Source organism: Trichosurus vulpecula, chromosome 1 (assembly GCF_011100635.1).
Source record: "Trichosurus vulpecula isolate mTriVul1 chromosome 1, mTriVul1.pri, whole genome shotgun sequence".
In the NCBI taxonomy this organism is placed as follows: Eukaryota; Metazoa; Chordata; class Mammalia; order Diprotodontia; family Phalangeridae; genus Trichosurus; species Trichosurus vulpecula.
The window spans coordinates 35,553,259-35,575,526 of NC_050573.1; the positions used below are offsets into that span (position 1 = coordinate 35,553,259).

Sequence of the window (22,268 nt, forward strand, 5' to 3'; positions counted from 1 at the left end):
AGATACCTGAGTGTTTTGCCATTTCCTATTCCAGCTCATTTTACAAATGAGGAAACTGAGGCAAATAGGGTTAAGGGACTTACCTAGGGTCACACAGGTAGGAAGTGTCTGAGGCCAGATTCCTCAGCTGAATTAGAAAGGGAGTTTGGGATTGATTAGCTAAAAATTGGCCTTGGACACCCTTAAAAAGCTTAGTGTGCCAACACTGGAGTCAGTGGACCAATTGAAAGTTCAGAATCAGAAGAGTGTTGAATTTGGCTCCTGTGCCTATACCACAGCAGCACAGTAGGAGAGGGAAGAGGGGATTTCTTTCTCTGCCCCCTTCATAAATTGCAATTGAACTACTTGCCACTAGGAGATGTCCCATCCAGTAGTTCATGAATTCATTGGTTAGAGAGAGTCCAGGCAGGAGCTATCAATCAATACAGACTTATAGTCTCCAGTTGGATATAGACACAAAGAGGAAGGAAGAGAGAAAGCCAGAGGAATCATTCCTTTCAAAGTCTACTATGTAAATGACTCTTCCTGGTTCAGTGGCCAAGCTCTGAAGATGTAACCTTTCCCCTTCTCCCCACCCCCAGACAATCACAGGGCAGAGGGTTCCAAGGGACCATTCAGGATGTGTTGCATCATCCCAAAGCAGCAGGTCCTTCAGCTTTGAAGGACTTGGAAGCCCTTGGAAGTTGCCAAGGGAGCCTAAGGCATACTCCATGGGATTGGCCCCATGCCAATAGTCAATAAACATTTATTAATTGCCTACCATGTGCCAGGGCAACTTTGTAGTGCGGTGGATAGAGTTCCAGGCCTGGAATCAAGAAGACTCATCAAATCTGGCCTCACACACTTCCTAACTGTGTGACCCTGGGCAAGTTACTTCACCCTGTTTGCCTCAGTTTCCTCATCTGTAAAATGAGCTGCAGAAGGAAATGGCAAAACCATTCTAGTATCTTTGCCAAGAAAACCCCAAATGGGGTCATGAAGAGTCGGACATGACTGAACAACATCACCATGCATGAGGCACTGTGCTAAGTACTGGGGATACTAATACAAAAAAGACAGTCCCTGCCCCCAAGGAGCTTAATAATCTAATGGGAGAAGGCAATATGAAAAAGAAAGCTGAAAAGGTGGGAGAAAGGTTCCTGGCATGGGAGCATGATGGAAAAGTCAGAGTCCAAAATGAGTACCTCCAGGTGGAAAAGGAGTTGTTGTTTGAGGACATGCTCCATGAAGCATACTCTAATCCAGGGGTGGGGAATCTGTAGCTTCGAGGCCACCTGTGGCCCTCTAGGTCCTCAAGTACAGCCCTTTGACTGAATCCAACTTCACAGAACAGATCCCTTTAATGAAAGGATTTGTTCTACAAAACTTGGACTCAGCCAAAAGGGCCACACCCAAGGACCTAGAAGGCCACATGTGGCCTTGAGGTTGCAGGCTCCCCATTCCTGTAGATCTGATCCAACCCCTGTTATACATGAATCCTAGATACGGGCAGAGCCAATTAGAAAGGATTCAGAAGAAGGCTAGGTAGGATCCCATGGACTAGATTTCAAGTCTAATAAGTACCTAATAAGTTCTGGGGAAGTCTCAGGAGGAAGAGGGCACTTCGGGTGGAAACTGTCAAGGAGGATTTCACAGAGAGCTGGGATCTGAGCTGGATCTTAAAGGATAAGTAAGATTCAAGCAGGAGGGGAGTATTATAGGTGATTGTCATCATTTGTTGTTGTTGTTCATCCTTCGCTCTCGAAGAGGACCAATGACATCACGAGGGTGAGATCTTGACTTGCAAGTGCATTGGATTTAAGTGAGGCAGAGCTGCATATTAATATGTGCCAGACTCTGTACTAAGTGTTGGAGATACAATTACAAGTAAAAAGAAAGGCTACCTCTGCCCTCAAGAAGCTTACATTCTAATTTTAGGTGAAGAAAACAGTCCAAGCAAGAGTTGTTGTGTTTGTCCTTTGTTCTTGAAGAGGACCGTGACTTCAAGGAGATAATGACATGACTTGCAGTTGACTTTGATTTGAGTGAGGGAGGGCTGTGCAAGGTCACCAGCCTTACTTTCTCCTCCAGAGCCATCTGGGTCCAGTGGCCTGATATTCACTAGAAGGACTAGAGATGGCCCAGGGTGCAGTGGGAGACGCTGGCCCTTTCACGCTAAGGATTTTCAGGTTCTCACTTTGAGTGAGGTAATGCCCATTCAGTGAATAGGCTTCTTTAAGAAGTTAATCCAAGCAAGAGCACAAAAGTAGAAAAGTACCAGGTCTCTGGGAGGGGATGGACCACTTTAGCTGAAGTATCAAGCAGATTACTATTTTTGGTGACGATGGAAAGCCATACCCAGTTGCTCTTAACCTCACCTTCTGTTTCCTTTCTCCAGGGTGGAATTATAGAAATTGATATCTACCAGCCGAGCCTGCAACCTACACCCCTGGTCCCATCCCTGACAACCAAAATACAACTTCTGATACCTCGATGGCAAGCGGAGGAACAAGTCCCTGTATCCTGACAGCAAACGGATGGTAACAGTTTTATCAGGATCTGCCGGGTATATCAAACTACATCTTTATTTTATAAGCCATAAGCTGGCCAGGCCTTCCAGTCTTGGGCTCCTGTTTGAGCAAGAAGAATAAAGTAACCAGGGATTTGGAGTCTGACCATCTGGATTTGAATCCTGGCTCTTCTACTTAGTATCTGAATGATCTTAGGCAAATTATCTATGGGCCTTGGTTTCCTCATCTGTAAAAGGGGAGGGTTAGATTAGCCCGCCTTCCTGCTCGAGATAAGAGATCCTTTGATCACACATTTAACAAGCGTAAGCCTTCCTATCTAAGACAGGAGCTACCTCAGGGTCAAGGTCTCCTTGTACCTAACATATTTGCCAAAGTAACTTCACCTCCTGTAGGGACTTGTAAAATGTTAGGGGAATATATTGGTGCTAGTCTGGGGCATCTTATCAATGAGGAAACTGAGGTTTGCAGCTGGCGTCAGAGGCAGGACAAGACTGACTCAAGCTGACTTAAGGCCAGCTCTCTATCCACAACCTCCTGAAGAAAATAGAAGCAACTTTGGGCCTAGGTTTTCTTATGTGAAAATGACAGAATTTGGCCAGAAGGCCTTGGAGGTCTTTTTCTAATACTAAAACACACACACACACACACACACACACACACACACACACACACACACACCCCTAAGAGGTTAGTACAGGGCCAGGCACACTGAATTTTAGTCATTTTTCAGTCACATCTGACTCCCTATTTGGGGTTTTCTTGGCAGAGATGCTGGAGTGGTTTGCCATTGCCTTCTCCAGCTCATTTTAAAGATGAAGAAACTGAGGCAAACAGGGTTGAGTGACTGAGTGTAAGTAAGGTTCAGAGGCTGGATTTGAACTCAGGTCTTCCTGGCTCCAGACCTAGCGCTCTATCCATTGTACCACCTTGATGTCCCAAGGCAGTGAAGGTGGTCGCTTAATGCTCATTGAGTTTAAGACTTATTTGTATGTAATTGCTTCCATGTTACCTCTTCCATTAAACTGCGAACTCCTGAGGGCAGGGACAGTGTTTTTTTTTGCCTTTCTTGGTATCCCCAATGCTTAGCACAGAGCTCAGCACATAGTAGGTACTTAATACGTGCTTATTGACTGACTGACAGACATTGTATTTCAGTTTTAAGCAGCCTCTAAGAAATTAAACTGATTCTTTGCCTTGTACTTATCAAGTGAACAAGTGCATACTGTGTGCCAGGCACTGTGCTAAACACTGGGTATAGAGAACAGAAGCAAAAGACAGTCCCTGCCCTCTATCAGTGTAATAGGAAACACAATAAGCAAACAAGTAAATATAAATAAACTACATGCAGGACAAACAGGAAATAATTAACAGAAGTAGAAAGGCATCTGCTTTTTCTGTGTATAATTGGAGTTCCATCCAGCACCCTGAAACGACTTGGGCATTTACAACCGTTCTGTAAACTTACTGAGACTCATTGTCGGTCCCTTTGGTTTCTGCCGATTTTTGAATTGCCAGTTAGTAGAAAGCCAAGGCATGACCTGAGATGCCCTGTCTGCCTCCTGAGGAGAGCTTTGGAAACCCCTAAGGAGCAATCTGTCCGGCAGATGTTAGTAACACTCTTAAAATCCCCAAGCAAAGCCACCTCCTCGTGAGCTGATCGGTCCTCTGGAGAATAGAGACAGTTCTGATGATGTTAGTTTTTAAGAATAAAATGTGAGGGGTCTGGTTTCACTGAGTGACTGAGCAACAAGGAAAAGTCTTTATAGAAAGAGAAAAAGGTGACACATGATGGGTGACCAGAAAATCTCTTCTTAAGATAGTAACAAAGAGGTTTATCAGCTAAGAAAATGCAGGTTATTCCCAATAAATGACACATTGGTTTGTGGAGGGAATATTTGCATTAAAATGCTTTTAAAAATACTCCTGGTAAGGTCCTTTTGATGCTCCAATGGGAAGTTAAAAATGGATTCCACTATGCAAACTCTTAGGAACATACAGTAATAACAGCTAGCATTTATGCAGAATTATAAAACTTGCAAGGACCTTCAAGCATATTATCTCATCTGATCCTCACAATAGCCGTGGGGGGTAGATGCTGTGATTATCCTCATTTTACTGATGAGGAAACTCAAGCTAAAAGAGCTGAAGTGATTTACCTAGACCAAAATTTACTCAGTGGAAATCTACTTTCTTTAACCCTTTAACAATTTTTTTGAAATTTGCATCATGTCAAAAAATATTAAATTTTTTTAAATGACGCATCTTAAATTTAATTTAATAATTTATTGCAAATTTGTGGGTTGTTTTCCTGTGTTGAAATTTTGCTGATGCAATATTACATCTTATAACCTTATAGCATCGTATTGTAAACAAGTCATTACTTGTACATATTTCTACCGATGCAAGCTGGATTTCTGACAATGTGTGACAGTCTTGCCTGCCAACACTTGCTTGTTAAGACCTTTCAGCAGACTTGACCACTGATGGGTTATAACTTGCATTTTGTGTGTTTATTTGGAAAATAAATAAATAATTAGATAAATTGGTAGATATTAATATATTAAATATAAACATATATATAATTCGTATATTTATAAATATATAAATAATATATTAGATATAAAAATATAAATTATTAGATATAAATAATTTATTAATATGATATAACATAATGTAATGTAATATAATGTAATAGAATAGAATAGAATATATAATGAATATAAATAATTAGATAAATAAATTGGAAAATATTGTAATCACTATGACTTTAATCCTGTTACACAACAGATGAAACCTGTATGAACAGTTTTTCAAAATTTTCTTATCTTCTTTCCTTAGGCTTCCACTGTTCCCTTATTTTTATTCAATGTCCCCAGATTGTACCTGGATCATTCCAGCACCAACCCACCAGCGGATGGTATGGCCTACTTTGGGAATCTATGGCCCTAGAGACAAACAGTTAACAAGGATTTGAACTCAGGTTTTCCTCATTTCAAGTCCAGTGCTCTGTCCACTAATGCCACCCAGGTAAAGCAGGACACATCCAAATGGGGTCCTGAAAGATGCTAGAACCAGAGAATTTTAAAGTCAGAAGAGACATTAGAAGGGGTCTGGTCCAATCCCTTCATTTACTACCTCAGGTCCTTCCCATTTTCTGTGTCCTGGGTGCCTTTAGCAGTCTGAAATCCACGCACCCTTTCTCAGAATAGGGTTTCTAAATGTGCGAAATAAAGTGTTAGGCTGGCGAAGGAAGCCAATTATAGTGAAAGATAGTTATCAAATATTAAAAGGCTCAAGGACCCCAGGTTAAGAATTCCTAGAAGACAAATAAAGTGGGGCACAAATCTGGCTAATAGGATCCCAGAATCTCGGGATTGGAAGCCAACAATCCCCTTGTACAGTATTACTCATGTGGGACATAAAGCATGAGAAACCTTATCAAATGCTTTGCTGAAATGTAGGTCAACTATACCTGAAGCATTCCCTTTGTGTGACATTCTAGTGTAACCCTATCCCAAAAAAGGCAGTAGGGTTAGTCTGGCATGACTTGTTCCTAGTGAAGCCAAACCACCATTCTTAACATATTCCTCTTTTGTTATTTATTGTCAGGAACCTGACCCTGCTTCTACTTTTAAAAAATCTGGGCTGGTCAATGAGTTTCCTGTACGTTCACATCAATCTTTTTAGGCACTTTCTCATTTTATTCTTCCCTGGAATAATTTCCCCTTGACTTTTCGGAATTTCATCCCTAAGAGCCTCCCATTCCCTGGCTGACTTCCTCTGCAGATTATTAAGCTATTAAATCCTACCAATTCTTTTCTCAGACTCTTTTCAAATCTTCTCTTCTAAAATCTATATCAGACTATTTCTGCTTTTCCTTTCCTTCTTTACCACAAACCTTATGACAGAGTGGTCATTTGCGTGCGCATACACACACACACACACACACACACACACACACCTGACAGATCCTCATCTTTTTCTACTGTAGCCCCGGTTGCAGTAAAATCAAGTCCCAAATAGGAAGTACTCATATTGCTTCTACATCTTTTGAAGAATGAAATTATCATTATAATGAGGCAAGAATTGATGACCCCCCCCCCCCGCCAAAATAAAAGAATTGATGACCTGCTCTTCGCTGGGCAAATGAAGAGCTCCTGCAGACATCAACACAGTGAAAGAAGGACCTCATCACTCCAATGCCAAGCCCCTCTGTTGGATGTGTAACCCTGGGCAAGTCACTTAATCTCTGTTTGCCTTAGTTTCCTCATCTGTAAAAGGGAATAATAAACAGAACCTACTTCCCAAGGACCAAATGAAATCATACTTGTGAAGTGCTTTGCAGACCTTAAAGTGCTACACAAATGCTCACTATTATAACTATTTCTAACATGGTAAATATCAATAAATGTGACTCACATAAACAAAAGCTCTTTGAGAGAGTCCTCGATAATTTTTAAGAGGGTAAAGGGGTCCTGAGACCACAAAGATTTGAGAATCGTTGCTCAATTGAGTCTGTCCCCAACTTGCTAAAATTCCAAATTGCCAAGAAGGAGGAGAACCTGCTTTGGCAGAGGGCCTTTCCTCACCTGGGAGTTCTCTATATCAAAGATATCCCTTAATGGCTCTAACACTATGCTGAGAGAAGTATTTAATATTCAGTGCTACGTATTACTGGGAGCACAGTGGACAAGCACTGCACTTGGAATCAGGAAATCCTGCCTCAGACACTAGCTGGGTAACCCTGGGCAAGCCATTTAACTGCTCTGTGCCTCAGTTTCCTCATCTGTAAAAGGGGGCTAATAATAGCACCTACCTCCAAGAGATCACATGAGATAATAAAGAGCTTTGCAAACCTTAAAGTGTTATACAAATGCTCAATATTGTCATTTTATTATCATTTGATCTATATAAATGAGAACTATTATCAGGGATCTTTGACTTCACCATGTTTATGTTCCAAGATGTACTAATTGGACAGTTGGTCAACAGTCAGTCAACAAGCATTTATTAAGTGCCTACTATGTGCCCAATGCCCAGATAGCTTTTTTTTTTGTTAAGAGCAGCTTTGCATTTTAATGCTAGACGGTATCATGCATAACCTTCCTTTAAAGGATATTATCAGGATCCAAAGTCAGGAATGAAATTAATTGGGCCAGATTCTCTCAAAGGACGAGATGCTTTGATTTTTCATTTTTACTGCTGTTCTGTGATATTTTTGGAAACGGGGCTGTTGCTGGCTTCATGGGAATGCAAATTTCTTGCTTTTTGAATTGTGCAGTCTTATTCTCCTGTGGTTGCATCCAATTGGCCCAAGAGCTCCCAGAACTCCATCTCCAGGCATCCCCCCAGCACATTTTCACCACTACCTGTGGGTCCCCCGACCAGCTGGACTGGAACCGGCTTCTAACCTGTGGGTGGCCAGAGCCAAACAAACAAAGCAGGCTAGAGAGAGGAGAGTCAGGACACAAACAGAAGTTTAATTAATTTCAGAGTGAGGAAAATGATGAATGCATATGGTAGGCCTCCCTCCCCCAAGAAAGAGGGCTTGACATGCTGGACTAAAGGCAGGTCTTATATACATCCTGGGCTGGACCACGACATAATCATTTTTAGGTCTTGGGTTACTGTTCTCATGGGCCATGTGGGAACAGCATTATCTCAAGTCTCGGGGGTCGTGCCCACCATGTGGGGCACAGATCTAGAGTTCTCTGATAGGAACAGGAGTGCATGGCTTGTCAGTGACAAGAAACAGGTATTGTGAATATGTGATGGACAGCCCTGAGGAATAGGGAAAATAAATCCCTCAGTGAACACCTGGTGCTGTTCCAAGCAATATACTTTGCCAGAGGGTGATATCATCCCTAGCACAAAGGATTATTGTTATGCCAAGCTCAAGACACAGTCTGTTTGCTGGGCCTTAGCTCTGAGAAACAGGGCATCTCCTAAATATTTTGACACCCCAAAATGGTCACTGTTCTGAACTTCCTGTTCTCTCCTCACTCCCCCTTGGGGTTGTGGGAGGGATGATGATGAGAGCCTGGAGAAGCTGATCTGTGCCTCCTCTCACAAGAAAAATACATCATATTTTTTAACCTTCTGCATAACAATAACATCCTAGGAAAAGGCACATCCTCTATTTTGTAGGGGCTGTTAACCATTCTCTACCCTGTGCTAATTAGACTGTTGAATCAATTACTCTTGTCAGGATCAATATATTCCTGGTTCATGTTGAATTTTATATGACAGCCATATTTTAAGGTTAGCATCATGGTCTCCATTTTGTTTTAAGTTCCAGCGCTGACCCATCCTGCCTAGGTGATCCCGGAAAACTCACTTCACCTCGTAAAGCCCCTCTCCATGCCCCCTGATAACTCTCAAAGACTAGAAATGGTAGAACAATTGATGAGCTGTATCACAAGAAAGTATTTCCTTACCAAAGGTCTTTTTACATCAATGCAATCAAAAGTACCATCCAAAAACAAACCAAAAAAAACCCCTAAGTCTTCTTTTCTCCAGAGTATATATTACTAGTTTTCTACTAATACTAGAGAGTCAGTCAGTCCACAAACATTTACTGAGCACCTACTGTCTGCCAGGCAATGCGCTAAGCACTGGGGGTAGAAAGAAAGGTAAAAAGCCAGTCCCTGCCCTCAAGGAACTCATAGTCTAAAGGGAGCTATGATGTGAATCTTTTCCCCTCTTAAACAATTCCCTTTCAGGGACATGGTAGAACTTCTCCACAAGACCTTGGATGTAAGGAAATACTTCCTAACAATGACAACTGCCCTAAAGTGGCCTGGGCTGCCCATGAGGTAGTGATTCCTTCTTAACAAAAGTCTTCAAGCAAAAACTTGTAGAAACAGAAGAGAGGGGATCCTTAGTCACCTATGTCAGTCAGTCAACTCACATTTATTAACTCCAGGATGTCGAACTGGCCTTCTGTTTTATATACAGGCCCATTGGTGGGTCAATTCTTTCAGCCAATCATAAGAAAGTTCTTGTGTGATATCATCTATCTTTATCCAATGATCAAAGTACTTTCATCCTTTCAAGTTAGTCACCTAGTTTATACATTTCGTTAATTGATTCAGTAGAGCTATCCGAGCCTTCTGTTTTGTGTGTGTGTGTGTGTGTGTTACATTAATTGGGGTGGGAGTTTCACCTTTCCATATGCATGGGACACATCTTGTTGGAGAAAGACCTCTAAGGCAACATTTTAATCTATTTTTTTGGTAATATTCCACAAACAATAGAGTATCTTAGGATCTGGTATTTTCAACATCTTTCACAGTCGATTGTGTGATGACTGTGTGATGACAAAGTTTCAGTCTACCATGGAATAGTGTGGCCTCTTCCCTCCCTCCTAATACTTTGACGAAGGACAGGTACATTATGTAGGCATATAGGTCATCATCTCTTGATACTTTCATAGTAATGAAGATGTCCAAGTTGAGTTGTTTTTTTTCCCGATGCCTTTGGCCTTTTTCCCTTCATAAGGCACCTCATGACTCAATCCCTTGATGCTCTCCCTTGAAGTTCGGTCATCTAGAGCACAAATCTTCTCCCTAGGCCCGATTCCATCTTGCTGCTTTTCTCTTCTTTGTTCCTTCTTCTCCAGGCACAGCTGGGACTGTGACGTTTGAACAATATAGGACCATTTTTATAATATCGAAATTCTACCCAGGGTTGTCCTAGAGTCATGCCTCATGAAACATTATAGTCTCCAAAGAGTTTAAAATGACTATTACCCAGAGGAGGATGAAGAGGTACATAGTAGGTGTGAAAGGCTCTAAAAGATTGCCAACAAGCAACTGTTCAGAAGACTGGGAGTAAAGGGTATCACTAAACAAATGTATGAATGAGAAGGAAGACAGGCCAGCCATACAGTAAAAGATCAGGTTATACCACCAGAAAGCTGCTGCATTCCATTGCTATCTCTGGGATGTCAAGAGAAATCAAGGAACCACCCCCACCCACCCATATTGGATGGTGCCCCTGTGGCAAACTAATGGAAGGACAAAGCTGAGTCACATGATTTCAGCAAGTATGGAGAGTTTGCAGTCTAGAATTTAGGAAAGAAAACCCAGACTGATAAAATCACAAATCCACTTGAATATTTGATTTGTAAATGTCCTATTGGCAGGTCTTATGCAGCAAGGCAGTGTGGGAGCAGCAATGGATATATGGAATCAGGGGACCTGGGTTTGTTGTTGTGTGTCCTCCATTCAGGAAGAGGACCATGACATCAGGAAAGTGATGCTATGACTTGCAGGTAAATTGGATTTAAGTGAGGGGGTCTGTGCAAGGGCACCAGCTTGCTTAAAGCCCATGACTCAGTAACCTCAGCAGTAAAATGAAGGGGTTGGCTTCAGTCATCCCAAAGATTCCTTCCAGCTCCAAATCTTATTTCTCTTATTTTCATATGCACCAATAGTGCCTAATAAAAACTTGAATGTAAGACCAACAAAGATGCATTACTCATGGCAGGAAGTGTACACACTCAAAGAGGGGCACATCGACAAGCACACACAGATACAACACAGAAAAGTGGTAAAGCTTAAACTGTTTCTATTTTTTACATTTTTTTCCACATACTAAAAAGTGAGTCTGAATGATGGGTGTAATCAGCTTTATAACCCGCAGCTGTAACCACAAGAGGTAATTGTGGCCTGTGCCTCATTTGGGCACATCAGGGCACAGCTGCTGAAAACCTAGGAGGAGTTAGGTCTTGCCACCAAACTTCTTGGCCCTGTCAAATGGTTTGTCTTTTTTTCTTTTAAAAATAATTTATTTTTACTTTTTGAGTTTCAAATTCTCTCCCTCCTCCCCATCCACTGAGAAAACAAGCAATATATTAATTATACATGTAAGATCATGCAAAACATATTTCCATATTAGCCGTGGTACAAAAAGAAAAGGCAAGAAAAATAAAGAACATTTTGAAGTTATATTTCGATTTGCACCCAGAGTTCATCAGTACTCTCTGCGGAGCGGGATAGCATATTTCATCATGAGGCCTTGAAACTGTCTTGATGATGAGAGCAGCAGAAGTTCAGAGAACTTCTCTCAACTCTCAATTTTCTCCTCTTTAAAATAAGGGATTAGGGGCAGCTAGGTGGCGCAGTGAGTAGAGCACCAGCCCTGGAGTCAGGAGTACCTGGGTTCAAATCGGACCTCAGACACTTGACACACTTACTAGCTGTGTGATCTTGGCCAAGTCACTTAACCCCAATTGCCTTCCCTTCTCCTCTCCAAAAAACAATTTTAAAATAAAGGGTTAAATGAAATCTCTACAGCCCCTCCCAGCTCTGACATTCTCTGTTCTAAGGCCCCTCCCAGCCTGACATTACCTGTTCTAAGGTCCCTCCCAGCTCTGATGTTCTATGCTTTCTGGGCCTCAGTTTTCTCAGTAGTAAAGGGAAGACAATAGCACCTGAGCTAGGTTCCTCACCAGCTTGTGAAGAGTTCCTAAGTGCACCGCATACGTGTGAAGTGGCCTCCATGCAGTGTCTGCCTCCCCTTGCCCCCATGCTCCCAAGCCCATTCCTTCTTCCCCTCTCTCTCCCACCCCACCCCTTCCCACCTTATGGCTCAGTCTCAGGGAAGTGCTCTTCCACCCTCTGGTGCAGCTACCTGAAAGCTGCTCTCACGGCCGGAGGACACTTGTCCACCAAGCTGGTGATGGCCTCCAGGATCTCTCCCAGGTATCCTGTCAGCAGCCCCAGGCTGTTTTCCCACATGTGCTCCTCTGACAGGGTGCCCTTGAAGGAGATTCTCCTAGAGGGACAGAACCCAAGCCAGGCAGAGGGGAGTGAGCTGCCCCTGAGGGCTTGATCAGTCCCCCTACAGCTTGATGGGGGTCTTCTGCTCTGGCCCCACATAAAGTTTAGAAGATCTGGGTTCAAATATTGGCTCAGCTCCTTTATGCCTGTGTGATCCAGTGCAAATCCCTTTACTTCCTGGGTCTTGGTTTTCCCACCTATAAAATAAGTAACTCTCAGATACTTTCCAATTCTAAACCCTTAGACAATAGTCCTGCCTAGAAGGTACTTACGATCTAGTTGGGGAAACCCTGACGCTAACTCACTGTGTCATCGCAGAAAAGACACTTCCCCCTCTCTGAGCCTGTTTCCCCATCTGTCATCAGTCTCATAAGAGGACTGAGCCTCTGGTTCTGATATTTTGTTCTAAACTTGCTCTCAGCTCTGGAATTCTCTGTTCTAAGGCTTCTCCCGGTTCTGATGTTCCAAGGCCCCTTCCAGCTCTGACAGTCTCTGTTCTAAGGTCCTTCCTAACCCAGACATTTAAGATCCTAAGTCCTTTTCCAGCTCTAAGTCCTGTGAGGCCATGATAATACAGTCCTGCCCTCAAGGAGCTTATAGTCTAGTAGAGAGGACTCTGTCATTGATATTGGCATGACCTCAGACAAGCCACCTTCCCCCTCTCTGAGCCTCAGCTTCCCCAGCTGTCAAATGAGCAAACTGGACTAGATTCTCTCTCCTCTGGCTCTAACATCCTCTGCTCCAAGGTTCCCTCCAACGCCACCATTTTAGTTTCTAAGGGCCCTTCCTTGCAGAATTGGCAGGCTAGAATTGTGTAGCATAAGATGGCAGTGAGATGTAGAAGAACGCCTTCCAGCCCAGGCTTCTAGACTGTTCTGAGCCCCATCTCTAGGCTATGCCCTTGCCCCCAGGCTCAGTGGGCTTATCCACCTGGGCAGAGTCTGGGGCAGAGTTTGGCAGGAGCCAGAAAAAGGATTGCCATGGTATAATCTTAAATGGACCAGGCGGCAACATCTTTCTCCAGTCATGAGATAATTCTAACCTGGGCCAATTAAAAAATCTTTCAGAAGCTTGTCTCTTGTCCATTGGATAGCGGCTGGGTGCTGGATAAGTTAGGGTGGAGCAGCCCATCCTCGAAGCTTTAAATGAATAAGAAATTATGTCCTCCAGAGGGAGTGGCAACATTGCTTATATATAGGAGGGAGTGCATACTCTGGGTCTGAGCATCTCCTAGGGGGTCCCTCTGCCCCCACTGGTTCTAACCTCAGCCAAAGGGGAATGTGTCCTCTCAGAGGCTAATAAACAGAGCTACATTAAGGGTCAATCACACCTGTATTTAAATGGCTTAACTAAAGAAAGTGGCAGAAACGTTCCCTATATAAATTAAGGGGGGCACATCTGGCCTAAAGTCCCTCCACGGGGTCCTTTCTCCACCAAAACTACCATGAGATAAATTACCCATTAGTCACAAATGGGTTAGAAATCAGATTCCAGGGGCATTTTTCTGAGAAGTGCTTGTAAAAATGGACAAACGTTACCTCTCCATTAGCCTAGAAATTGGGGTTAGTTTAACAAATTAGCTACACCTGTTTTCCAGGCCCCGGCCCCTAGGAGCCTCTTAGCTAACAGGAGGAAAAACCCCACCCTCCTCAGCAGCCCCGGAGATCAGGTGCTTAGCAACCGGATGCCGCTGAGAAAAGACGAAACCGAGTACTGACTTTGGCGAGCTGGGAGGAGGTGGCTCCTGTAGCCAAAACGCTTTATACAAGCTCTTTGCAAAAGGGAGCCATTATCAGCATCTCCAATGTATGCGGAGGGGAGGGAAACCCAGCCGGGCTTAAGGGCGCTTTTCAAGGTGTCCAAGTCACGCAGCATCCACCCCACACCAGGTTTCATAGGTGAAACGAGAGAAGTTAGATCCAGAAGGAACTTTGGGGGGAGGGGAGAGGCTGGAGCTGTGATTTCATTGGAACTCCTTGTATGTAAACTCCCTTCATGAAGGAGCTGGGGGAGAGAGGGAGAGAGGAGGAGAGAGAAAGGGGGGCGGGGGTGAGAGAGGGAGGGAGAGGGGGGTGAGAGAGGGAGGGAGACAGAGACATAGACAAGAGACAGAGTGGAAGGAAGGCTCATCCCTCAGTTCACTATAAGGAGTTGGATTGGATGGTCCCGAAGGTCCCATGACAAACTCGGGGTTCATCCCCCACTCCAGTCCGCGGCTATGGCCTCCACCCTAACCCCGGCCTCCGCCGTGAGCCGGTTAAACGTGGACGAGGATGCTAGTATTTAAGGGAGCTTGTGTCAGCCCCTGACAGGGCGGATGCTTCAGAGACAGTAGTCCCGGGTTCGAATCCTGTCCCTGACCCGGCTGGCCGTGTGACCCGGGGCTGGTCATTTTCAGGGGCCGCAGGAAGTTCTCCGGGGTGTCAGCTACAAGTCAGTAGCTGCTGGGCAGCGGTGGAGGGAGAGCCCACGCTGGGAGTGTTACAGAGATACGATCGCAGGTTCGCCCCGCCCCCACATCCAGGGGCCCAGGTCAAGCTTAAGTCCCCCACCACCACCAAGCCCCCACCCGGGTCTCTAACTCTGAGCGGCCCGAGGCTGCCCGGGGAGGGGACTTCCTCAGGTGTTCGCGCGCTCAGGGTCCGCGTCTACGCGGGCGGCCGCGGTTCCGGCTCCGGGCGAGGGCGGGGTGCTGGGCGGAGCCGCCACGGCCTTTTCCCCGGCCCCGCCCCGCCCGGGCCGTTCTGCCTGCGCTCGGTTCAGCCGCCGCTGCGAGAGGCGGGAGACGCGGGTCTCGGCCCGAGCCCGGCGGGCCATGGCGGGCTGCGCGGCTGCGCTGTCGAGCTTCTTCTTCGAGTACCACACGCCGCGCATCGTCCTCATCCGCAGCCGCAAAGTGGGGCTCATGAACCGCGGCGTGCAGCTGATCATCCTGGCCTACGTCATCGGGTGAGCGCGCGCCCCGGGCTCAGGCGGCGGCGGGGGGCGGGGGAGGAGCTGGAGCGCGCGCGGCCGCCCCCTGTGGGTGCGCGCGCGCGCGGCCCCGCGGCCCCCGGGGAACGGCTCGGGCGTGCGACCACCCCCGACCCGACAGACCCTGCGGGACCTGCAGGACCAGCGCCACCACCCGGGACCCGGCCCGAGGGCGCCCCCTTGCGGTGCGCCCAGAGACCTGCGGGGACGGGGAGGAAAGGAAAGGGTTAACGCGGAGAGTCTTGGCCACGCCCCCTGCGGCAGCCCAGGACAGGGGGTGGGGGGCCCCCCTTCCATCCCTGGGGCGCTCTTCCTTCTCCCGAGGCGACCTCTCCGGGCGCCAGGGAGTCACGAGTGGGAGGCGCCGGAGGAAGCGACAGCCCGGGGTGGGGGCGAATGATTGGGGGTTTCCGCTGGAGCAGGAGAGGGGGCGGGTGGGGAGGGAGCCTAGCTTTGTGCAACCACGTGGATGCGGGGAGGGGCCGAGGTCCCCGCGGTGAATCTTCATCCCCGCCCCCCCCAGCCCTGAATCCCGACGTCCCCTGGGGTTATGCAGCCCAGCGCCCCCACCCCAAAGCTTCCCTGCCCAAGGCTCAGCCCCACCCCCTCCCCCAGGACACCCCCCAGCACCCCTCATTCTCAGCTGGACTTGTCACGTGTAGATCAGCTCGCACCTTACCTTGCTGTGGGATACTGACGACCCCTCGAGGCTATTCTAGACGTTTAGCTTTGCCTTTCTTCCTCCTTCTCTCCCGCCACTTTCACAGGGTCCCCGCTCCCCCAAACCTGTGTCCCCAGCCTGAGCTGTCATTATAGCTCACCTCCACCCTCCTCACTCCCTGAACGGCTGATGTTCTGGAGCAACCAATCATTGACCGCCTACTATGTGCTTATTTCTGTGTATTCAAATCCGGCCTCAAGACCCTTAATAGCTGTGTGACCCTGGGCAAGTCACTTAAACCCCGTTCGGCACTGTTTGCCCATCTGTAAAATGAGCCGGAGGGCAGAATGGCAAAGCACTCCTGTACCTTCGCCCGAGAAAACCCCAAATGGGGTCAGGAAGAGTGAACCAAAGCGACTGAACAATAACATGTGCCAGGCGCTGTGCTGGACGCTGAGGGCAAAGGCAAAAGGGTGGTCCCTGCCCTCGAGGAGCTTGCAGTCCGAGGTGGGAGGTAGCCTTCAAATATCTAGGGACACACAAGTTCTATACAGGAGAAGTAAGCAATAATCAAGAGAGGTTGGGAAGGCTTCCTGCACGAGGTGGGATTTTAGCTGGGACTTGAAGCAGGGAAATCTGGGGTCAAGAGAGAGCCTTCCAGGCATGAGGGACGGCCAGAGAAAATGCCAGGAGCCGGGAGATGGTCAGGAACAGCAGCGCTTAGCACAGTGCCTGGCACGTAGCAGCCGTTTAATAAACGTTTATGGATTGATTGATTGATTGGTGTTTGTTGATTGTCACTGGACCGAAGACTAGGTAAGACTAGAAAGGTAGGATGGGGCCAGCCAGGTAAGGCTTTATAAGCCAAACAGAGGATTTCATATTTGATCCTGAACGTGATAGGGAGCCGGTATTTATTGGGTGGGAGGGTGGGGACATGATCAGACCTGTATGTTAGGAAGACCATTTTGACAGCTGAGTGGTAGATGGACTGGCTTGGGGAAAGACTGGAGACAGGCAGACCCACCAGCACCTATTGCAATGGTCTAGGCATGAGATGATGTACAACGGGGGTATCAGAGGAGTGTGGAATGTTCTAAGGATACAAAGGACTTGACCATCGATTGGATTTGAGCAATGATACAGACTGTGCTTCAGAGAGAACTTTGCCCGTTTTGCTCGAGAATGTTTCTCTAGCTGGTCTAACACATGCCGGAGCTGGGCACCCAGCTGTTCTCCCAAACCAGAGTCCAGGAAAGTGAACGAAGGCACCCACCTGGGTGGGACTTAATGAATTACTTCCTTGACAGTTTCTCCTCTTGTGGCTTTTCAGTCCGGTGTGAGCAGGTGCTGAAATCTGTCTGTGTCCCTCCTAGAAGAGCTCTAAGCTCCTATAGGTCAAAGATAAAATTCTTAATTTGGTTTAATCCCTTCTATCTACTTTAGTTCCTCCAGTCAAAAATCTTCAGGGAAAACAAGGTGGGGGGGGGGGGACATTTCTATTCTCCAATTACATTTCCGGATTAATTCTCCTTAATGATTCTTTGGCTCTGGCAAAGCCCATGCCCACACTCAATGATTCTCTTGAAAACAGCTTTTTAGGGCTAAATTTTATTTTTTTTATTATTATAAGCTTGACAAACATTTCCACATACAAAAAAAAAACAAAAATAGGATTGTATATGAAATCATGAATATTACCTACAAATTATTTTAAGTATATGTTAAATTTAGCTTATTACCACACTGTGTCCCTTTATGAAATTCCTTCTGCTTTCTTATATTCTATATTTTAATGTTTCTTTCTTACATCGCTATCATTCTCCACCGCCAATAATTCTCCTGAGCTAAAAATAAAATCCTTTCTTTGTAAATGATCAAAATCACACATTGGTCACAGTCAAAAATATAGATTCATTCTGCACTCTTAGCCCATCATCTTTCTGACACAAGATAGGAAGCAGGTTTTGTCATGTATCCTCTGGAGTCATGGTTGGTCCTTGTGTTGATCAGATTACCTGTTACAGTCAATGTATAAATTGTCCCCCTGGTTCTGCTCAATTCATTCTGCATCAGTTCATACAAGTCTCCCCAGGTATCTCTAAAGCTCTCTTTTTTTAATTTCTTATTATATCCCATGAAATAATATACCAATTATATTCCAGAATATAATTGCAAAAATATTCCATTATGTTCACATATTTTAGAATTACATACTTACGTAGGTACCTGTCTTGCCCTTTAGAATATAAATGCCTTACAGGTAGGGATTGTTTCTTTTTTTAAATTTGTATCTCCAGTGCTGAGAGAATATAGTAGGCACTTAATAAATGCTTGCTGATTAACTGATATGACATAAATTGTTCAGCTATTCCCCAAATGATGGGCACCTACTTTGTTTCAAGTTCTTTCCTATACCAACAAAAAAGTGTTATTTATAAACTAATTGTGTACATATGGGGTCCTTTCCCTCAGCCTTTGATCTCCTTGGGATAGCAGCCTCAGGGTGGTATAGATTTTAGTGATGTATACATATTTCCAAAGTGATTGGACTGCCTGCCTGCCTCAGCCTTGACAGCAGTTGTTACATTCTTCTTTGGATCATTGCCAATCTGATGGGCAGGAGGTACAATTTCAGAGTTTTTAATATTTGCATTTCTTATCAGTGACTTGGATCATTTTTTTCACATGGCAGTTGATAACATATCTCTTCCTTTGAAACCTGCCTACTCATACCTTTTGACTGTTTATCTATAGGAGAATGACTTTTCTTAGAATATACTTCAGACAGTTCTGTATATATCTTGAATTCGGACAAGAAGTAGTCATTTTAAAGTCAGTGAGCAAAGGAACTCCAAAATGCATTTCCCAGACCCAAATCCTGTCATTTTCAGTAGCCCATCATGGTATGGCCCAAGTATGATTGATTTGAGGCCATACACTCCCAGCTGCATTTTGGCTTTTAATTGGTGATGGTAAAATATGAAGGTTCTTGCCCTGACCAAGTGAACCTAGCCATTCGACTGAAACTCATCCTGAGGTTTAACTGATAGAAGTAACCCAGAAAGAGAAACAAAATATGAATTCCTATCAGTTTTTATAGCATTAGGATCAGAAAGTTCTCTTGTCAAAGACAGCAATTTGTAGTCCTCTTATTACTTCAAAAATTTACTGATGTTTGTCATCTGTTATCAGTGCTTTTGTTGCCCTCCCCTGCAGTCAGGGTTTGAAAAGGATAGCTTAGCTTTCCTTCTGGTTGTCAAAGCAAAAAACATAAATATCGTACTCTGGAGTTTAGGCAGAAGCCTGCCAGGAACAATGTTTATTGACTTACCATTATTCTAAATGTAGGCATTATTCTTCTGTAGAGAGAACTGTCCAAACTGGCAGAGTCTGTCATGCCTTTGAACATCTCTTCCTCATAAGACATTTTGAAGTAACATTTACAGGATTCCCAAACAAGAAAATTTCACAGTATGATATAATACAAGGTATAGAATTCAGGGTAAGGGAAAAGGTAACATTTTGCTTCATCGATTTAGAGCAATAGTCACTTAATCTTGAAAAATTGTTTCCCTAAAACTGCCCAGTTTTTCTAAAACCACTCCCCTCAAAGGGTTCTCTCCCTTCCACCGTCCCCCAGCTGGTCACAAGTGACCTGAAGTAACTGTGATAGCCTTCTGGTTGGTTTCCCGAACTCACGCCATTTTCCACGCCCACGGATCCTCTGGTCTGGTGCCAAAGCCCTACCATGTCATCTCCTCCCCCCATTAAAGTCCAGTGGCTCCCTATTACCTCCCAGATCAAATATGCAATCTTGTGGCTTTTAAAGCATTTCACAGCCAGGCCCTTTCCTACTTTTGCAGTCCCATTACCTACTCCCCTCTCAGTACTCTGTGAACCTGTGACCCGGTCTTTGCTGGTCTTCACATAAGATACTCCATCACCCAACTTCATAACTTTTCCCTTGTGACCCCCATGCCTGGAATGGTCACCCATCAGGTATGGGAGCTCCAGCTCAGGTGGATCGCTCCAGGGCCTCCACCCTTTGCCCTTGTCCTGGAGCCATCTACATATCTTCAAGAGATGACACCTTTCTGGGCTGACCAGAGACTGGGCAGCAGCTCTTCTTTCAGAATTAGTAGTTAGACATCGATTGATAAGAGTTTCTTTCAGATTAGTTGAAAACTTTCAAAACTAGGATAATTTAAAAATACTCAACGTTTCTAAAATCAGTGAGTAAGCATTTATTAAGTGCCTGCTATATGCTAAGAAAGGCATAAGGCAAGTCCTTGGTGTCAGGGAGCTCACAGTCTAATTGGGGAGACAACCTCCAAGCAACTATGTTACAAGATATAAATGGGGGGTGGGGGAGGCTAAGGTATGAGAGGGCAAAAAACATTTGGCAGGGAGGAGTAAAAGGAAAAGAACAAGCACGTATATGGTGCCTACTGTGTATCAGTACTGTGCTAAGCATGTTTTACAAGTGTTTTCTCATTTGATCTTTACAACAGTGCTTTGAGGTAGATATTATGTTCCCCATTTTACAGCTGAGGAAACTGAGGCAAACAGAGGTTTGTTGTTGCTTATTTTAGTGACTTGCCCAGGGCCACAGAGCTATGTATCTGGGATCACATTTGAACTCAGGTCACCCTGCCTCCAAGCTCAGTGTTTCATCCACTGTGCCACCTGCTGCTTCTGGGACAGGTTATAAAGGGTTTTAGAAGTCAGATGGAGGGTTTATATTTGATCCTGGGGGAATGACATGCTTGGAGCTGTGCTCTAGGAAGATCACTTAGTGGCTGAATGGGGGAGGAACAGGTGTGGGGAGAGACCCGAGGCAGACAGGCTTCATCCCCCCACCATCAGGTACTGCAATCACCGGGGTTTGAGGTGATCAGGGTCTGTGCCTGGGGGATGGCAGTTTCCAGAGGAGAGAAGGATTCTTCAGCTGCTTCCTCTACCGCTCCTGCAAACCAGGAAAACAAGCATTTTCATGTGAAAGGGAGAGATGGAATCCAGGATCTGCTAGAGTGCAAATTCCTTGAGGCCAGAGATTATCTCATATATTTTTGTGATTTCCTGCAGATCAAGCATAGTAGGCACTACTGGCATTCAACCAAATAACCATTAAATGACCATGAAATGGAAGGCCTTCAGCCCCTAGGTATCAGAAGCAACCTAGAGGCAATGAGCTGTCTGCACAGCTTATTACCTGTCTGTACTACAGGCATCATGGGGCCAGTAGGAGACACAGTGGATAGAGCGCCAGGCCTGGAGTCAGGAAGACTCATCTTCCTGAGTTCGAATCTGGCCTCAGACACTTACTACCTGTGTGACCCTGGGCAAGTCACTTAAACCATATTTGCCTCAGTTTCCTCATCTGTAAAATGAGCTGGAGAAGGAAATGGCAAAACCACTCTAGTACCGCTGCTAAGAAAACCCCAAATGGGGTCACGAAGAGTTGGACGCGACTGAAGTGATTGGACAAACGGTCATCATCTTTCCTCTTTCCCATCTCCCATAACCTTGCACTGACTGGACCACCAGAGTCTGATAGGGGAGCATTTGCTTTACCTTGTACTAGGCCTCTATAGGCACTTCCCAGCTATCTTCATCCCATATCCTCTAGAATTGCTTCTCCCCCTTCCAGCTCCCCTTTATATGTCATCTCCTTCCACTAGAATGTAAGCTCCTCAAAGGCAAGAACTGTTTGCATTGCTCCCATTTGTATCCCCAGGGCCTGACACATAGAAATGCTTTCTTCGTAGATCTAGGAAAAAAATCTGGCTTTGCGGTCAGAAGACCCGGAATTAAACAACAGCTTTTCTAATTATGTCACTTCCTTTCTCATTTCGTTTTCTTGTCTCTAAAAGAAGGGACTTTGGACAAATGATCTCCAAGGTCCCTTCCAACCCCTAAATCTAAACGACGTGACAACGAGTAGAAAGCCCCAACCTCATTGTACAAAGACCTGCTGAAAAGCTGCTTGTCTAATCAGCTTTCTGTTTTACAGGTGGGTGTTTGTGTGGCAGAAAGGCTACCAAATAAGTGACTCAGTCATCAGCTCCGTTACCACCAAGATGAAAGGTGTGGCCTTGACCAACACCTCTGACCTGGGGCCCCGGATCTGGGACGTGGCGGATTATGTGGTCCCGGCTCAGGTCCATTTCACACCTTGTTCCTTTCACGTGCTCATGCCTTGTCTTGAGGTCTCCTATTTGTTTGCTTTGCAGCTGTGATTTAATAGTTATTACGCCATAGACATTCTAAGTTCCTGTTGACAAAACTTTTTTTTTATTTTTCTGGTCTGGACATATGATTTTTGTTAGTGCGTGG

General features: G+C 45.3%; 1 protein-coding gene across 3 annotated transcripts in view; it reads left to right on the forward strand.

The window, feature by feature from the left end:
- The first annotated feature begins 15,042 nt into the window (after nucleotides 1-15,042).
- P2RX4 (purinergic receptor P2X 4) overlaps nucleotides 15,043-22,268 on the forward strand; it is a 36,216-nt gene continuing 28,990 nt past the window's right edge. For all 3 annotated transcript variants that reach the window (XM_036755235.1, XM_036755226.1, XM_036755209.1), the window contains exons 1-2: nucleotides 15,043-15,244; nucleotides 21,946-22,093. In XM_036755235.1, coding sequence (XP_036611130.1) covers nucleotides 15,111-15,244; nucleotides 21,946-22,093 — 282 coding nt within the window. In that variant the 5' untranslated portion in view covers nucleotides 15,043-15,110. The remainder of the gene's footprint in view (nucleotides 15,245-21,945; nucleotides 22,094-22,268) is intronic.